The sequence below is a fragment of the Sycon ciliatum genome, chromosome 13, assembly GCF_964019385.1.
Source record: "Sycon ciliatum chromosome 13, ocSycCili1.1, whole genome shotgun sequence".
Taxonomy (NCBI): domain Eukaryota; kingdom Metazoa; phylum Porifera; class Calcarea; order Leucosolenida; family Sycettidae; genus Sycon; species Sycon ciliatum.
The window spans coordinates 1,023,961-1,043,057 of NC_088655.1; the positions used below are offsets into that span (position 1 = coordinate 1,023,961).

The 19,097-nt window shown below is 51.2% G+C and overlaps 3 protein-coding genes across 3 annotated transcripts; 2 read left to right on the forward strand and 1 right to left on the reverse strand.

The window, feature by feature from the left end:
• The first annotated feature begins 9,493 nt into the window (after nucleotides 1-9,493).
• LOC135829892 (uncharacterized) lies at nucleotides 9,494-11,359 on the forward strand. The gene has a single exon (XM_065342275.1). The coding sequence runs from the start codon at nucleotides 9,494-9,496 to the stop codon at nucleotides 11,357-11,359; it is 1,866 nt and encodes a 621-aa protein (XP_065198347.1).
• A 76-nt stretch (nucleotides 11,360-11,435) lies between these two features.
• LOC135829893 (uncharacterized) lies at nucleotides 11,436-14,417 on the forward strand. The gene has a single exon (XM_065342276.1). It carries the CDS (start codon nucleotides 11,436-11,438, stop codon nucleotides 14,415-14,417), a length of 2,982 nt encoding a protein of 993 aa, XP_065198348.1.
• Nucleotides 14,418-15,788: 1,371 nt separating this feature from the next.
• On the reverse strand, nucleotides 15,789-18,578 carry LOC135829895 (protein NLRC3-like). Its single transcript, XM_065342277.1, has one exon. The coding sequence runs from the start codon at nucleotides 18,576-18,578 to the stop codon at nucleotides 15,789-15,791; it is 2,790 nt and encodes a 929-aa protein (XP_065198349.1).
• Between the last annotated feature and the right edge of the window lie 519 nt (nucleotides 18,579-19,097).

Genomic DNA, 19,097 nt, shown 5'->3' on the forward strand with positions numbered 1-19,097 from the left:
TCAACGTGCAACATATGACAACATGAAAGGATAATGTTCAAGAGTGCAGTCTCCTGTCCAGGAGTATTGAAAACACAGGAGAAAATCTATGTATAGTGTTAATGATGATTGAGACCTGGACAGACCTGTCATGTCCATGTCAATCTATCCACTTCTCCCTGGTTTAGCTTGTCTGACCCTCTGTCCGTTATGCATGGAGTACCGCAATGTTCGCTGCCCTATATTTCTCACACCCTACATATGTGATATACACATGACGTAATATGTATTACATCAACATGAATAAACTACTACCCACTAGTACGTTCGCTGGCAGCGTAGGCATCTTGTTTGCACATGACAGTTGACACTACTGCTCTGTCATTCTCTGACATCTCGTTGGATCATCTTGTCACGCGTAGTGTTGCAGGCTGGCATCAACACCACTGTTCTAGCTATATACGTACTTGCATACAAACCATAATGTCTAGTGATAACAACACTACATTCATTCATTCCCAGAACGCTATGCTGTACCGCAGTCATTTCTCATCACTAAGTGAAGCCTCTCCTGAGGATCCAACTACCGGCCTGTGTCCTTGCTCTCCATTTTATCCAAGGTCATGGAGGATATTATAAACCAACAAGTCACCAATTTCCTGGAGCGCAACGACCTGCTGCCTGACAGCCAGTTTGGTTTTAGACGTGGCCGTGGCACAGCTGCCCTCCTCACAGCACTCCAGAGCGAATGGGTGCAGGTTGTAGCTGAGGGGGGCTGTGTCCCAGCAGTAGCAATTGATATTGCCGGTGCGTTTTACCGCGTCTCTGTAGTAGTAGTAGTAGTATTTATTATTTTACTAGGGCAATCCCCACAGACTGTGAGTCTTTTTACAGGGTACCCTCACGTCGGCCTCCTCACCAAAGCAGAGCGAGTAGGCATCGGTGGACCTCTTCTTTCTTGGCTCCGCGACTACCTGAGTAACCGCTGCCTAAAGGTGGTAACTGGAGGCCAAGCTTCCAAGAAGTACCCCATCACTGCCGGAGTGCCCCAAGGCAGCGTCCTGGGCCCCACACTCTTCATATCATTGTTTGCTGCCGATATTGACCAATACCTCTCGCATGGAGTAAAGCTCAGCTCTTTCGCCGATGACACTACCGTGTACAGTCTGATCAGACCAAACGACAACCTCCAGGAGAAGGCAGAATCTTTACAGACAACCCTCAGCAATCTTGTCGCATGGGGCCAGCAATGGTGGATCCAGTTCGAGCCCACCAAGAGCCAGCGTCTGACTTTATGCAATGCTAGAAAGCGCCCTGACTTTCAACCAACCACCATTGCCGGCGCGATTATTCCGGATTCGGACCACCTAAAGCTGCTTGGAGTCACATTTGACTCTAAGCTTGGGTTCCAGCGCCACATTCATGCTGTCGCTGTCAAGGCCAGGCAGCTGCTGGGATTCTTGCGCCGTGCTGCTTGGCTTCTGGGTCATGAGGGCCGCCTTGCCGTGTATAAGGGGTTCATTCGGCCCATCCTGGAGTACGCTCCCCTAGCCACCATGTGTGCAGCCCAATCCCACCTAGCACGCTATGACAGGGTGCAGGAGAAGGCAATATCACTCAGCGAGGCCGACGACAATCTCTCCTCCCATTGCTCACTACGAGAGATACCAAGAACTGGCCATGTCTCCTCACCGTAGAGAAGAGCAGAAAATGACAATAGCACGATACACCAGTCGCTTGGAGTGGACTGAGAGATGTACGCACTGAAATATTGGAGACCTGAGAAAACCCAACAGCGCGGACGACCGCGCCAAACGAGCAGCGAGGTTCGCATCCACGGTTCACAAACACACACACACACACACACACACACACACACACACACACACACACATACACACAAGTACCCACACACACTCACACCAAAACACACACACACACACACATATTATTATAAACACACAGACACACACACATAAACACAAAGTGTGGCTGTATGCACAAACACGCACACACACACCCAGACAAAACACATATTGTGGTTACTTGCACAATCACGCACACACACACACACACACACACACACACACACACACACCTGTCCTGTACTGTCCTGTAGAGCCACTACCACTAGGGTCACGTGGGCCCCGGAGGGGCAGCAGTGAGAGAGAAAGAGCACGCCACCCGATGGAGCTCCAGATGCGAGACTAGTCGGAACCAGCGAGAGCAGATACACATATGCGGGAACTTGTCCCGTTCTCTGGCCGTTGGTCGGTGGCAGTGCGTTGAACAGCGATGGCGGTTGTGTCCCTGGGTTGAGCGGAAACAACGATTGCAAGTGCCACAGTGAGCATTGCAGCACCTCCGAGCGGTAGTGTCACCGCTGACAACAGCAGCTGGTTCGGTCGGTACTGGGCATGAGGTAGAAGCGGAGCAACGATGCACAGCCAAGCCTATGGGGCTCCAGAACCAACGATGACACCAAGGCCAGGGCACTGACATGCACCTCTCTGCTCCGAAACCGGCTTCTGCCGTTAACCCGTGCACTTGTGCCTAGCGAGATCACCCTGACGTGCGCAGTGTCGGGCGCATGTGAAACAAGTCACCGGTGCCGGTATGAGGGGATCCGGGGCGTCCGAGGTGAAAGCCAACCTCCAGCCTGGGCGAGAGTCACAGGCCACTCCGTACCAGTCGTCTCCTTCTCTCTCTCCTCTCTTCAACAATTTTATGGCGGGGCTTGTCAAACCTCCGCGAGTGGCGATGAAGGGCGCAGTCAAAGGTGACGGCATCAAACACCGTCCCGTACTTTAGCTGTGTCGGTCCCCTCGTCGAAATCGCTTTGCTGGCCTCTGGCCTGGAGAGAGTTTCCACATACCCACACATACACACATACGAAAACACAGAGTGTTGTTGCTTGCCCAGACTCTAACAAACACAGAGTTTGGTTGCTTGGACAAACACGCACAAACCCAGACATAAACACAGAGCGTGGTTGCGTGCACAAACGCACGCACACACACTCATAAACACAGAGCGTGGTTGCTTACACAAATACGCACAAACGCACTCTCAGACATAAGAAGAGAGAGTAGTTGCATGCACAAACACGCACCTACACTCAGACATAAAACAGATTGTGGTTCCTTGCACAAACACGCACGCACACACACACACACACACACACACACTACTATTAATCAATCAGCTACCCCTTGGGGTCACGCCGCCCTCCACTCAGAGAACTGAGCGCAAGGTGAGGGGCAGTGGCGCAAACAAAACAGGAAGTACAGCAAAATGAATTGAAAAAAGGAAATCAAAACAAGCTGCCATATTGATGGAAAAGGACTCACAAACAGAGGAAGGAAATATCACAAACCAGATGAACAGTCTGCTGTAGGTCCACAATAAGTATAACATGCAACGACTGAAAAAGGAACAAAATTAATGTGAACATGATGTTCTGTTCAACAAAAACGTCTGTACGCGCACTGCTTCGGCCTTCATGCACCAGGAAAGCACAAATTGCCACATTCTTGAGCTGGAGGGTGGGCAAATCTGCAGTATGGCGCATGTCACTTGAGGTCACCAAGACGACAGAACACTCTGTCACAGCGGTAGTTGGTCACTTGGTGCACGGGATGTCTGTGGCTTCTTTCTTCCCCCTTTGTTGACCATACTGAAACCAGGTGGATCTCTCCTGCGCTGTGTAATACCAGTCCACCGATGACATACCGATGACAGTGAAGTCCGAGGACACAACATCCCGCCAGGGCTTCTTGGGACCCTGTTGCGGGCGTTTGCAGGGCAGTTCAACGAACAGCCGCATGATCTGCTTGGCCAGCCTTGTCTCCTTCATCTGTGTAACATGACCAAGCTACTGCAGGCGGTGCTTCCTGATCACATCGGCCATGTCGACGTCCACCCCTGCCAGCTCACTCAGCAAGGCCGACGACAATCTCTCCTCCCATTGCTCATGACGAGAGATACCGAGAATTGCGCGAATACACTGATGGCGAAAGGTTCGGAGTCGGCGAATACGATTCACCTTTATGGGCCATGTCTCGGCACCATAGAGAAGAGAAGAAATAACAATAGCACGATACACCAGCAGCTTGGTGTGGACCGAGACATGTACGCACTGAAATATTTGAGACCTGAGAAAACCCAACAGCCTGGACGCCTGCGCCAAACGAGCAGCGAGGTTCGCCTCCACCGTTCACAAACACACACACACACACACACACACACACACACAACTACCCCCACCCCCGGCCCCACACACGCACAGACACATAAACACAAAGAGTGGCTATATGCACAAGCACTCATACACAACCATACAAAGCACATATTGGGGTTGCTTGCACAATCACGCACACACACGCCGATTGAAAGACGGGGTGTGATTGCTTTCACAAAACTCATACACACACTTACACACACACACACACACACACACACACACACACACACACACACAAACGCACCCCCCCCCCCCCACACACACACACGCTCACGACCACACACGCACACACACACACACACACACACTCACACACCTGTCCTGTAGAATCACTACCGCAAAAGGGTCACGTGATCCCATCACTGGGAAACGGGTAGGACTAAAGGGACAAGCTTATCTATTTTTGCGGATTTTCTTTCATAAAAAATAAACGTCACAGGCTGCTCTTCGGAGGTGTCCGCGTCCCAGCGGTCCGGGCAAGCGACCGCATCTCAGTGGGACACTTGTCCGTGGCCTTTGTACTGGAATCTGTGAGAGAGCCTTTCCAGGGACTACACACCTGGGTACCGGGTATGGACCCTGGTGTTGCTCCTTTTTTGTTCCTTTCCTTTTTATTTTGTTTTTGCTGAGAAAGAAACGTTGCTGCATGAAAAGCTTTCTGTTCACGCCAGCGCCTTTGGCATTTTCTCTAGTAACATTGCTGGCTGATAATGGTCATTGCTCGTGTTGCCAATGGTGAAGAGAAGCTGGGTTTCTTGCCATTTGAAACTTCCTGACTCTGAAAATGTAGCTTGAACTAAGAGCTCCAAGTATCAAGTAGTTTAGTTTTTCGTTGTGCCAGACCTATTGTTAGAAGCTGCAGAGATGAGGAGCAAGGGCCTAGCCTAGGGAGGCGTTGGATTAATGCCAATAATGGTGAACTTGAGAAGAGAGAGAGAGGACACGATGCTCGATGACGCTCCAGGTGCACGGGTAGTCGCATCCGATTGCCGCATATGCACACGTGCCGGAAGGCTGAGCGCTCCTCTGCTGTTGGTCTATGCGCCACCCTTGAACAGCGATGCCTTCCCCGTCCCCGGACACCGCGAAAGCAGCGACCACACCCGTCACAATGCGCGGCACAACATCCCTCCGCCGGTTCCGACGTTCCGGTAGTTCCAGGTGGCACTGCGGCATCCACCGTTGAGGCACACACATGCCGGACCAAGCCACCGCGGCTTCTCAGCCACCGCCCACACCGCCCGCACTGACTGGTGCCCCGCTGCTCAGACACAGGCCGCGCACGCTCCTCCAGACACTTATGCCGAGCCATGTCTCCTTTCCGTGCAAAATCCCGTCCGCATACCGTACATACCACTCGGGGCGGAGGCTCAGGCACATTGTCAGGCTCTTGGTAGGTGCTGCGCCACTCCGCGCGAGACTCACATGCAACATCATACCATGATGCCTCCACGCAACGGGCAAGTAGATCCCGGACAGCACAGTCCTTCCATCTGCGGCGTGGGCCATGTGCTGGGCGACGCTGCAAGAAGGAGCCAAACAGTACCTGTTTTGGGATGCGGTTGTCCGGCATCCGCGCCACATGCCCCAACCACTCCAACCGCCGATGTGCAATTTTGTCTTTAATCGTCTCGGAGTCTCCCCAGCGCACCAGCAGCTCTTCGTTGGTGATGTGTTCGTCCCACATCCGGCTTCGAGAGACCCCAAGGATGGATCGGATGCACCTCATGCTGAAGGTTGAGAGCTTCTGCAGGTCATGCTGAAGGGGCGTCCAGCACTCAGAGCCATACAACAGCAGGGACAGAACGCAAGCATTGAATACGCACCGCTTGGTGTGCATCAGCAGATGTGGATTGGAGAATACAGACCTTCGAAGAGCACCGCAGGCCCTGGAGCCTTGAGCAATCCTTGCGGCGATGTCCCGGGACGAACGGCAACCGCTGTCCACTACAGAACCGAGGTATTTGAAATGCGGTACGCATTCCACCTCCGCTTGACCAAGTTGGAGGGGAGCGCGGTCAGGCGTGATGCCGGGGCCAACAACTACAAGCTGAGTCTTCGTTGCACTGATGGTCAAGCCGAATCCCGACGCCACCTCGTGAAGACAGCACAATGCTGCCCCCGCTCCAGACCGAGCACTCACACACACACACACACACACACACACACACACACACACACACACACTTGCTCACGTGCTCACTGCCAAAACTGGTCACGTGGGTCTCCCCGGGAGAGGGGAGAGAGACTCAAAAGGAATCTTGAAAAGATGACTCAATTGGCCATTGAACCACCCAACGGCCGGCACCCCCTGAAATCCCCAAACTAGGGTGGATTTGAAATGATCCCACTTATGGGCTCACCACACCTCAGTAAGTGGGTGAGGACAAGGTGCAGAAAAAGGATTGACGGCATCAGGGTATCCGTCCCGGGATCCAACTGCAGGTACCCCCTGCCCCCAGTGAAGGTAATACTTGGTACTAGTGTGTGTGGCTAAATCAGAGTGGATCTGATAAAAGCTTCACTAGCACCATTGATTACACAAGAGTTAATCTAGCCAGAAGCAGTGCATGGTTAACAGGTATGTATACTTCAAATAGAAAGTATATGAACCCTGAAACCAACAAAGGTGGTAGGTACAACAATACACCTTCAAGCAGCCAAGCCCGTTGGCAACAGGCCCAACACTATCTAGCATAAGTGTACCCACCAACCGAACTAGCTGGCACACACACACACACACATACACGAAACCACACGAAACCACACACACTCACACACACACACACACACACACACACACATACGAACACATACACACGAACACACACACACACACACACACACACACACACACACAAACACACACACGAACACACACACACACACTCACACACACACACTCACGCGCACGCGCGCACACACACACACTCACACACACACTAAAACACAGAGTGTGGTTACTTGCCCAGACTCTCATACACCCAGAAGTATAGTTGATTGCACAAACATGCATAAACCCAGCCATAAACACAGGGTGTGGTTGCTTGCACGTACGCACACAGACACAGACACAGACATACACACACACACCTCAGACATCAGACCTGCCCATCGCGGAAGCGATGATAGCGAACAGCTATGTTAGACATAGCAACTTGTGCTGGAATTACACCATTCAACAGCTTGCAAGGCTGATGAATTGACCGCCACTATTTTTAGCCTGGTGTCCACCACACAGCTGATTGAAGTGGCTTTTTCTGGCCAGTGAATCCCAATTTTTCCTTTTTCCTTTTTTTCTTTTTTTTTCTTTTTCTACACACACACACACACACACTCACACACAAACACACACACACACACCAGTCCTGTCCTGTAGAGCCACTACCACTAGGGTCATGTGGGCCCCGGAGGGGCAGCAGAGAGAGAGAGAGAGAAATAGCACGCCACCCGATGGCGCTCCAGATGCGAGACAAGTCGGAACCGGCGAGAGCAGATACACATATGCCAGAACTCGTCCCGTTCTCTGGCCGTTGGTCACACACACACACACACGCACACATACACCCACACACGAACACACACACACAACCCCACAGGCACACAATGTCCACGATCAAAAACAACCACACGAAGAAAGTGTAGGCGATTGACCACCCACACACACAAATGCTAACGGTGTTGGCGCAAATGTGCTCATAAACACACACAAGCGCAAACACAATCGCGCATGCAGACGCGCACATGATCGCACACATGCACACACGCAGGCGCACACACACGCAAGCACACAAAGTGAGGGTGCTGGCGCACGTACACACACTTGTGCAGACACACATACACACACTTGTGCAGACACACATACACACACTTGTGCAGACACACATACACATCTGGCCCTGGTCCAGGTAAACACTGCCATTACGGTCACGTGTCCCCTTGCGGGGCCGACAGCATGGAAACGACGAGCTACGGCAGAAAATCGGAAGTCCGCCGAGAGGTTGTGGACCATGTTAAATTGGCACCACGAGAGAACCATCTCTGGCAGCTATGGATTTGGAAGCCACGAGTAGAGCGGCAGCACCGACCACATGCCCCACAGTGGGCCTTGCAACACACGCGCGCTCACACACACACACACACACGCACACACACACATACACACACACACACACACACACACACACAACCGTCATAGCAACCTGTTTTAAATCCAATTCTCCATGATTACACAAGCTATGACAAAAAATAAACAAAATTACATATAGAACATTGTTGTTGTGTATCGTGTCGGAGAAAGGTCTTCTGGGGTGTCGTCGAGATCTCGTTGCGACCGTGACTCCTGCTTGTCTCCCTGGCTAGGTGCTGCTTGCTTTGCTTTTGTGCGTAGTGTTTTTGATTATTGTTTACTATTGCGTATTGTTAGTGTTCGTTGTGATTTGGTACAGTACTTGTTACGAGATACGACACATTGTGTAGTGTGTGTTTGCAGCACGAAGAAGACTGCTCACCAGAACGGTTAGCTCAGGAGCTTGGGCTTACCTTGTGCAATCACAGTTCATCAGCTTGGACATTGCGCTTGGTCCCATGCGAATAACCGACTAGAATAGTAATTATTTCTTCGTTGCATTTTTGAATTGTGTTCTTGCTAGCTCGTTGATTTATTTAGTTGATGTGTTGATTTGTGTTTGATTACTTATTTATTTGATGCGCGATTTATGTGCGCTGATTGCGTGATGGCATGCAATTATGATCATGCTTGCGCCAGCTAGCTAGATGCCTGCGCCGCGCACTGATGTTGAATGAGTTAGCATGCGCCCCGCGCTGTTCATGCATATATGGTACATGGTGTGTAATGTTTGCCGCACACGCGTATAGGTGCCGCGCCTCGTACTGCTCATGTGCCTCGCGCCGTACTATTGCTGTCGCTTTGCCAAATTTAGCTTCCGCTTTCCGAGCGCTGTACGCTCTTCTGTACGCTCATGCCAAAGTTGGACGCACGTTGTGGCTGGCCAGCGCTTTGCCCCTCATGCGTTGTTCTTTTCCTTGATGCTGTGGTTTGTTTTCTTTAGTGTTCTAGAGTTCTCTTTCCGATGTAGTTCGTATATTTCCAGTCTCTTCTTCTCAATGTATTCTACTGTTCATTCATTATAGTCCGTAAAGAATTACGTGACCTTTTGTCTTGTGGCGTCTGTGCGATCCTGAAACTTTTGAGGTGTTAGTAGTGAACACAACATTTTGGCGACCACGCCAGGATAGAGACGCGTGAACATGGATGAGTTAGAAGCGAAGCTGATCGCAAATGGTCAAGCTTATGGCTACACTGGAGAGGCATTGCGTACTTACGTAGAGGAGCGTATCGAGAAGCACGAGGAGAAAGTGCGTGCAGACAGAGAGCGCGACGAACGAGCAGGAAGTAGATTGGAAAGGAAAGATGACGAGCAGCTGCTTGCGAGGATTGCAGATTTGGAGTTGCAAGTCCAGCACACACGAGAGACTCAGAGTGATGAGAGCACTTTGTTGAATACGACGAATGGCAGTTTAGCGAGCAAGAGGGCTGCCATCAAGATGCCGAAGTTCGACGGTAAGCAGACTGTTGAGACCTATCTCGAACTGTTCGAGGATGTGGCAAAGCAAAACGAGTTCAGCGACGACGAGTACCTGATCCGCTTGCGCGTGGCTGTTGCTGGCAGCAAGTTGGAAGGTGCATGCTATGGCTGCAACACCTTTGCCGAAGCGAAGCGCGAGCTGCTGATGGCGCATGGGAAGACCGCCGACAAAGCGTGGCAAGCCCTGATGGCCATACAGCAGAAAAGTGAGGAGAGTTTCTACCAGTTTGTGGTACGAGTGACGCGCGAGACGGAGAAGTGGGAAAAACTCGCCAGGCCTAGCCGTACCTCTAGCCGCGGACAAATCGGTGAGCTGGACGACACTGAATTGTTCGGATGTGTCGTACGTCAAGTCCTGCTAGAAGCTGTGTCGGCAGAAACTAAGGCCTTCTTGATCGAGAAGAGATGTTACACGAAGGACTTGAAGGCGTTTGCGGAGGATAGTATGGCTTACCAAACAGCCCACGGACGTAGCAAGCTGAAGCCTGCCAAGTCTAGCACCAGCGACAAACGTATACCGTTTGCGTCGGCAGAGTGTTTGACGGTCAGCGTTGATGAGGCTAACAAGAAATTGTCAGCTATGGCGTCTGAGCACCGAAACGCGTACGTCAAGGCAGAGGGACTGTGTTTCAACTGCCTGAGACCAGGACATCGAGTGATGAATTGTCAGAACAAGGGTCGTTGCAAGCACTGCAACAAGCGACACCACAGTCTACTGCACAGAGAGGACAAACAGGTAACATCCGAACCGATAGCCGAATCGAAAGTCGGTACAAATGAATGTAGTGCAAACAGCGTGCACTTGATGACCGGCGTGGCTGAGGTACAAGGACCTAGCCGAAAGGCCAGTGTACGCATATTCATCGACCCAGGTGCGCAGGCATCGTTCATCACCGCGCCACTGGTGAACTCGCTGCAACCGGCACACCTTGGATCGCAAACTGTCAGGCTGAAGGCGTTTGACGTGGAGCCGAAGTTTGAAAAGATGGACAGGTACCGTGTCACCATCAAGGGTGCAACGAAGTCCATTTCCGTCAATGCCTGGCAAAAGAAGTCGCTAGGTCTCCGATTCGATCCGCTAGCAGACAGCACAATTGCACGTTGGCAGTCACAGGGATTGCAGCTGTCTGATGACTCGACAAAGGCCGGATCAAGCGAAGTGCACATGCTGATTGGAGCTGACTACTGCAATGAGTTCCTTCTCCGCAAGGAGCAAATCAATGGAGAGACGGCCTGGCACACTGAAATAGGCTGGGTGCTGTCAGGACCGGCTAATAGTGAAACCAAGTCAGCGACCGTCAGTGTGAGTTGTATTGAACTTGACCGACTGTGGAAGATGGAAGAGGTGCCGGAAATAGCTGAGACGTTACCGGACTTCCCGATAGAACGGCAAGGCCCTCATTACCAAGTGGGATTGCTATGGCGATCTGAGAAGCGTCCGCCAGCCAACCTCATGAAACCAAGCGATGGCAGCGGCACAATCACTGCTGAAGCAGCTACAGAGACGAGGTCAACGTCCAGCGTATGATGACGTCCTCATCACTGAGTACTTGAAGCTGGATGCCATTGAAAAGGAACCGCATCCGGAGGAAGCCGGCTATTACATGCCGCATCATGCCGTATTCCGTAGCGACGCCTCAACGACAAAGACACGGGTCGTCTTCAATGCATCCGCCGCCTGCACCGGAGCACCATCCCTAAACGACATGGTCGATCCCGGGCCATCACTCCTACCGGATCTCACTGGTATCCTCCTCAGGTTCCGTGAGTATGAATGTGCTGTACAAGCCGATATTCGCAAGGCTTTTTTTATGATCGGAATGCGTGAAGAAGATAGGCCATATCTGCGTTTTGTTTGGCCTGAGATAGGTAGCGAAGAAATGTGTATCTGGCGTTTAAAGAAGCTGCCTTTTGGAGTGAATTGTTCTCCTTTCATACTTAGTGCTGTGCTGCGCTTTCATCTCGATAGTGCATTCGAGTCTGCTTCTGCTGCTGAGCGTGATATCATAGAGCTGCTGCTGCGTAGTTTTTATGTTGATGATTGCGTTTCTAGCTTGCCATGCTGTGCGGATGCTGAAAAGCTGCAGGAGTATAGCGTTAATGTTTTGCAGGGAGCAGGCATGGAGTTGCGGAAGTGGCGAGGGAACACGATGACCTCAGACCCCGAGGCTGGTTCCAAGGCACTGGGTATTGTGTGGAACACCGAGTCAGATTGTATTTCGGTGGCTGCGCTCGGTGATGTTGAGTGTCCCAAGGAAGTGTCTGGTTGGTCTCGTCGTGCGTTGTTGCGTTGTGTTGCCGCTGTGTTCGATCCGCTAGGTTGGGCGTCACCCGCAGTTGTGCCAGGCAAGATGATGTTGCAAGAGAGTTGGAAGCTCGGCGGTGGTTGGGATGACCCATTCCCTATTGATTTGGCTGTCCGATGTGCTTCATGGTGGGGAGAGCTCGCAGCGCTTTCTTCCGTTAAAATCCCCAGATGGATCGGGTGTACTCCAGATGCTCCAGTCACGTTGCATGTATTCTCAGATGCATCCGAGAAGGGCTATGGCTGTTGTTTCTATGTTGTGTCCGGTTTGACGTCTTCTTTGTTGTGTGCGAAGGCGAAGGTTGCACCTGTTGTACGTCCCACTCTTGCGCGTCTGGAATTGTCGGCTGTGTGTCTTGGCGTGAAGATGTTGTCCTTTGTCGTCAGTGAATTGAGAGTGCCAATTGAAAGGATTGTGGGGTGGACAGACAGCCTAACCACATGGCACTGGATCTCAAAGCCGTCATATCACTGGAAGACGTATGTTGCTAATCGAGTTGCTGCAGTGCAAGAAGTTTTGCAGAAGCTGCAAGTAGAATGGCGTCACTGTCCAGGAGTTAGCAACCCTGCAGATCTTGTCTCGCGTGGTGTCTCAGTGTGTGACTTGCAGAAGGAGATGTGGCTGCATGGTCCGTCATGGTTGAGCGATGAGTCTCAGTGGCCACCAGTCATCTCGTTTCAGAGCACCAATGAGTCCGTCACCGAAGCACGCGTGTCGGCTGTGGAGGTTGACACTCCAGTTGTTTGGCCGTGGGAGAAGTTCTCCAAGTGGCAACGAGCTCGCGGTTTGGTCGCAAGTATGCTGTCATGGCGACACAAGGGTGTTTCGCGTGCAGAATTGATTCCATCTGCTGAGTCTGTGATGTTTCGCGCCATCCAAGAGCAATGCTTCCCCAAGGAGTTGTCCCAGTTGCGGAGCAAGGAGCCACTGAAGAAGGGTTCGAAGCTGTTCAAGTTGTCTCCGTTTCTGGATGAAGCTGGTTTGCTCAGAGTTCGTGGTCGTCTGCAGGAGAGCGATCTGTCCTACGAGGTTCAGCATCCGATCATCTTGGGCAGATGTCATCTAAGTGAGTTGTTTCTGCGTGATGCTCACCTTCAGCGAATGCACCAGGGTGTAGAGAGCGTGCTTGCGTTTCTACAACAGCAGTTCTGGATTCTCGGAGCTCGTCGGTTTCTTCGTAGCGTGTCGGAGAAGTGCATTGTTTGCCGCAGATTTCGCGCACAGACTGCTGCTGAGGAGATGCCGCCGTTACCCTCAGACAGGGTGAAGCACCACCAGCCATTCGGCCTCACAGGTATTGATTATGCAGGTCCGTTGTACGTGCGCAGTTCATCAAATGTTCAGAAAGTGTGGGTCGCACTCTTCGTGTGCGGTACTACTCGCGCAGTGCACCTAGAGCTCGGGGATAGCCTGTCGACAGAGGTGTTCCTGCTAGCATTGCGTCGTTTCATCGCCCGTCGTGGGAAGCCGCTGCGTATACGTTCAGATAATGCTACGACGTTCAAGTCCGCCGCAGACAAGGTGGCAATCCCGTGGTTCTTCAATCCGCCATCTGCCCCGTGGCATGGAGGGTTCTATGAGCGTCTGGTGGCATGTGTGAAAGCTCCCTTGAAGAAGGTTCTCGGTCGAGCGTCATTGAGTCGAGACGAGCTGTTCACTGTCTTGACGGAGATCGAGAGAGTCGTCAACTCTCGACCCCTCACTCCGGTTTCTACGGATGTAGCTGACGAGTCGCCGCTGACTCCAGCCATGATGTTGGGAGACATCTTTGCAACCGGTATTGCCTCGTCTGACAGACCACTCGATCCACGGCAGTTGTCCGCTCGAGTCAAGTATGTCCACACCGTCTACGAGCACCTCAACCAGCGTTGGTCGTCTGAGTATCTCATTCGTCTCAGTGAGTATCATCGGTCGAAGTCAACTCCGATTGTCGTGAACGACGTTGTGTTTATTGCCGACGACAACCGGAAGCGGCAATCATGGCGCTTGGGTAGGGTCGCAGAGCTGTATCCTGGAAGAGATGGCAGGTGCAGGGTGGCCAAAGTCCAAGTTGGCCAATCGTCCATGCTACGGCCCATTCAACGCTTGGTTCCGTTGGAAGTAGCGAAGGAGCATGTTGAGCCGCCTGCTGTGGACGCTGAGCCGCAGCCGCAGACACCCGCGAGCGCTGATCCAGTCAACGTCGTCGATGATGTTGAAATACCTTCGACGACCGTTGAACCGCAAGTTACGCGTCGATCTCGTCGTACCGTTCGACCACCACCTCGTCTTGATTTGTGATCAGTGTGGTTGAAGCCCTTTGGTGGGGAGAATGTTGTGTATCGTGTCGGAGAAAGGTCTTCTGGGGTGTCGTCGAGATCTCGTTGCGACCGTGACTCCTGCTTGTCTCCCTGGCTAGGTGCTGCTTGCTTTGCTTTTGTGCGTAGTGTTTTTGATTATTGTTTACTATTGCGTATTGTTAGTGTTCGTTGTGATTTGGTACAGTACTTGTTACGAGATACGACACATTGTGTAGTGTGTGTTTGCAGCACGAAGAAGACTGCTCACCAGAACGGTTAGCTCAGGAGCTTGGGCTTACCTTGTGCAATCACAGTTCATCAGCTTGGACATTGCGCTTGGTCCCATGCGAATAACCGACTAGAATAGTAATTATTTCTTCGTTGCATTTTTGAATTGTGTTCTTGCTAGCTCGTTGATTTATTTAGTTGATGTGTTGATTTGTGTTTGATTACTTATTTATTTGATGCGCGATTTATGTGCGCTGATTGCGTGATGGCATGCAATTATGATCATGCTTGCGCCAGCTAGCTAGATGCCTGCGCCGCGCACTGATGTTGAATGAGTTAGCATGCGCCCCGCGCTGTTCATGCATATATGGTACATGGTGTGTAATGTTTGCCGCACACGCGTATAGGTGCCGCGCCTCGTACTGCTCATGTGCCTCGCGCCGTACTATTGCTGTCGCTTTGCCAAATTTAGCTTCCGCTTTCCGAGCGCTGTACGCTCTTCTGTACGCTCATGCCAAAGTTGGACGCACGTTGTGGCTGGCCAGCGCTTTACCCCTCATGCGTTGTTCTTTTCCTTGATGCTGTGGTTTGTTTTCTTTAGTGTTCTAGAGTTCTCTTTCCGATGTAGTTCGTATTTTTCCAGTCTCTTCTTCTCAATGTATTCTACTGTTCATTCATTATAGTCCGTAAAGAATTACGTGACCTTTTGTCTTGTGGCGTCTGTGCGATCCTGAAACTTTTGAGGTGTTAGTAGTGAACACAACAATTGTCAACACACATAGAAATTACTAGCAGTTCATAAATCAATGATGAAAAAACAACATAGCATAGCAGTAGCAGCAGATATGATTATAGGCATGAAAACATCAGAAATCTATTCACAACAGTCCTCAACATTAGAGTAGTAAGCAGGCAAGCAGCAAGCAAAAACATAATATGTACAAGAAGAAAAGCAGGCAAAAAAAACCTATCGATGGTCAGGGTTTAGGGGTAGGGGGTATACAGGGGAACAAAACAATACAAAACGTTACATTGTCTCAAGAATTTACAACAAATTTACTGAGTTTACATGACTGTGTGATCAAATTACAACACAACATACATTGTCACAGTCACATTACACTCACACAACCAGTCTACATTCTCACACACCCAACAAGCCACGCCGACACCCCCTCTCTGTGAACACAGTGACAAGTTGAGAACGTACATTCTCACTCAAGCCACAGCCATCCACCCCCGGTACACGTAACTGTGTACACACCTTCACTGCTTCAATGAATCTCAATTCATCATCCTCACTACCCACAAACACATTCCCATTCAACACTAACCATTCCAGCTGTGTACATTGCTCCAACATATCACAGAGTACAGACAACGGTGCAGCACCATCACTATACATGTACATGACATCGACTTTGTGTACATTCTTACACTGACTAAGTGCACGGCACACCGACACAAAACCACTCACATCAACAGGGTTACCACTGACATACACATCCACAAGACTAGCAGACATGGCTGAAATCACGGAGGACAATGCCTGACCATCATGAATAGCATTCCACTCTAGATCTAGTACACTTACACTGCTAAACCTTTGTAAGCCTGCTGATAAGCTGTGAAATGACTCATTGGCAATTCTACAACCGCAGAGGTCGACTTCCTCCAAATCACTACATGTATAGCCACGCAGTAAAGAACTGAGAGCAACACATTCATGAGAAGAAAGAGAAACCTCATAGAGATCGAGCTTTGATGCAAGCATAGCACGAAAGAAAGGGTGTGTCCAGTTGCAGGACACACCGTGATACTCTGCATGCTCATGATATGCCACCACAAGATGAACAAACAACCTACGTATAGGAGAAGATTCATCAGCAGCAACAGCAGCATCAGCTAGACTTACAATGCGAGAAGGAGCAGCTTGCAGGGATTCATGACTCAGCAGCATAGCAGCGGGATGAAGGAGACTCTCGCACGGCTGTGCCAGCTCGGCATCCACCTGGGATAGCGCTTCCAGCAGCACAGTGCCATTTGCAACACTGCCGTTCTCCATCCACACCGTCAGGAGAGTCTTTAGGAATAGCGCGTCTGTGGGCTCTCGGCTGATGGGCATGGAACGGCGCACACGTTGCCCACCATGGCCCTTGCCACGGTCATGCCAAGGAATGAGGAGAATGTCGGCGAGGACTGTCATGTGCTCAGCCTTCAGTACCTGGCAAAGACGGTCGTGGACCTTTGCCATCTCCATCTCACCGGTCAGGACACTTGAGTCGTTGCACATGTCCTCGGCTAGCTTAGCGGCGGTGGCAGCACGTCTAGCGGCAGTCGCGGCATGTTGAGAGGCTTTAGTAGTATCTTCGGCAGCCAATACATGTCGCCCTTGGCTGGCCCATTCGTTTGCTTCTTTGGTGGATTTGTCGGCCTCACCGCTAGGATCCAGTGGTATGGGATCCGCACACTGCACACGCCATAGCTCCTCCATTATGGTCAGCGACACGTCTTCCGGGCATAGAGCAATGAGAAACTTCCAGAACATTGCCATATGGCCATCGTACGCGCCCAGTCGCCGTACCAGTGCAATGCTGTGATGTCTTTCTTGCACAACGCATTCTGCCTGGAACCATGCCGCCAGGAACTCCTGCAGTGACAGATGACAGAAGCGGTATTGCCGAGCGTCCGTAGACATCGTGCCCTGGCATGTTTGCAGAAGACCCAAGCTCATGGCATCCTTGCTCAAGTGGGAGTTGATGATGTCGGACGTGTTGAACACCATCCTTTTCACCAGCAGCATGCGAAACGCAAAACGTCCCAGTTCCTGTAGCGACTGGACCACTTTGCCGGGTGCCAGTGAAATCGACTCGCAAACCGCACCACCAGCCCGCTCTACGACTCGGCGCAGTAACGATTCGTACAGGGATGCGCTGCACTTCCACACGGCATTGCTGCTCTTGAAAAGCTCACATGTTAGGGCTGCAAACATAGGAGTTGCCATAAGACATGACACATCCGGCTTGCTCTGCAGCTCTGCCAGCAGAATTCCAGCGCGTTGTTTACCGAGGACCTTCTCCGCGTACTCCCTCACGTTTTCCGGTGAGAAACCCAGTACTTGGATCTTCTGCTGATATTTGCCACACTGCGATAGTTGATATGCATCCTGGCATGGACGGCTTGTGACGATCACGTGTGTCTTCACCATGCCCTCACGTTTCAGCAAATGTCTCATGAACTTACTGCAGCTGGCGAAATCACATTCATCCAAGCCGTCCATGATGACACATAGACGGCTTGGAGAGTCTTCGAAGTAGCTTGCAAGCTCCAATATCTCAGTCTGCGACAGGCCCTGGGTGTCCAGTTTCACAGCCAACAGCTCCGCAAGACTAGTGGCAGCTCTCACCTCTTTTTCACGGAGCTCCAGTCCTACGACCAGATCGAATTCCTCCTGCCACAGTTCACCTCTGCTCCACAGGTATAGAACCATGAGCAGAAACACTGTGGTCTTGCCACTACCAGCAGATCCGTACGCCAGTACATTCCGTAACACCTTGCCACAGAGATTTCTCGACTCGGTCGCTGTAGCTGCTGCTGGTGCAGATTTTCCTGCTGCATGAGAAACGGCGTCAACACTCGAACCTGCGGCACAAAACAGGTTCTTCAATTCAATTCGATCGGCTTTGCTAAATTGCACTGCGTGTTCACGTCTCTCGGCATACGTCGAGAACGCTTCATCAAAGTCTCTTTTCAATTCCTTTTCAGACACAAACGCCAAATTCACGAATATCTGTTCGAGCGGAATGTGATCATCAGAAGCGAGGCCGCCGCTCAGCTGAACTCCCGACTCTTCGGCCTGTTCCAACAACTTCTTTTTAGCTTTCACCAGTGAAGGCAGCAGAGCCCTGGGCTTTGCGCCAGGCCCCTCAGCCATAAGCAGTTAGCTTCGACAGCACAACAGGTAGATGTACGTGTGTGAAAAGCGAAAACCTACTTTGTCAGTTCAGTGCAGTTTCTCCGTAGACCTACTAGACTACTGTTCAGTGCAGTTTCTCAGTTCAGTGTTACATGATGCGTGCAACACTCACTCTGACTCTAGTGCTCTGTCTGAGTGCATGTAGACATGATACAGCTGTGCAGCAACACTCTGACTACACAAATGATTGTACTCCGGCAGTAGCATGCAAGTACAGGTTCCTGCACGAGTTCGAGGGCAGTACCGCGCAAGGGCTAGGCTGGATGAACAGCGGTAGATCTACTGCCGTACAGGCCGAGTATGAGTGACTGGAACGTGTTTCCCGTGTGCACCCAAGCCAAATAAAGAGATCATGACACTTCACATGACAGACACACACCTGCATTGTGTTTTGTGATTTTTCTGGTACTGTTTTTTGTAGTAGTCCATACTACATGTACGTCGTAGTGCTTTTTTTTCTCGTGGTGCCATTGACAT

Bases quoted from the DNA above. Each gene is read 5' to 3' on its own strand.
- LOC135829892 (XM_065342275.1), top strand. From the start codon at position 9,494: ATGGATGAGTTAGAAGCGAAGCTGATCGCAAATGGTCAAGCTTATGGC.
- LOC135829893 (XM_065342276.1), top strand. From the start codon at position 11,436: ATGCCGCATCATGCCGTATTCCGTAGCGACGCCTCAACGACAAAGACA.
- LOC135829895 (XM_065342277.1), bottom strand. From the start codon at position 18,578: ATGGCTGAGGGGCCTGGCGCAAAGCCCAGGGCTCTGCTGCCTTCACTG.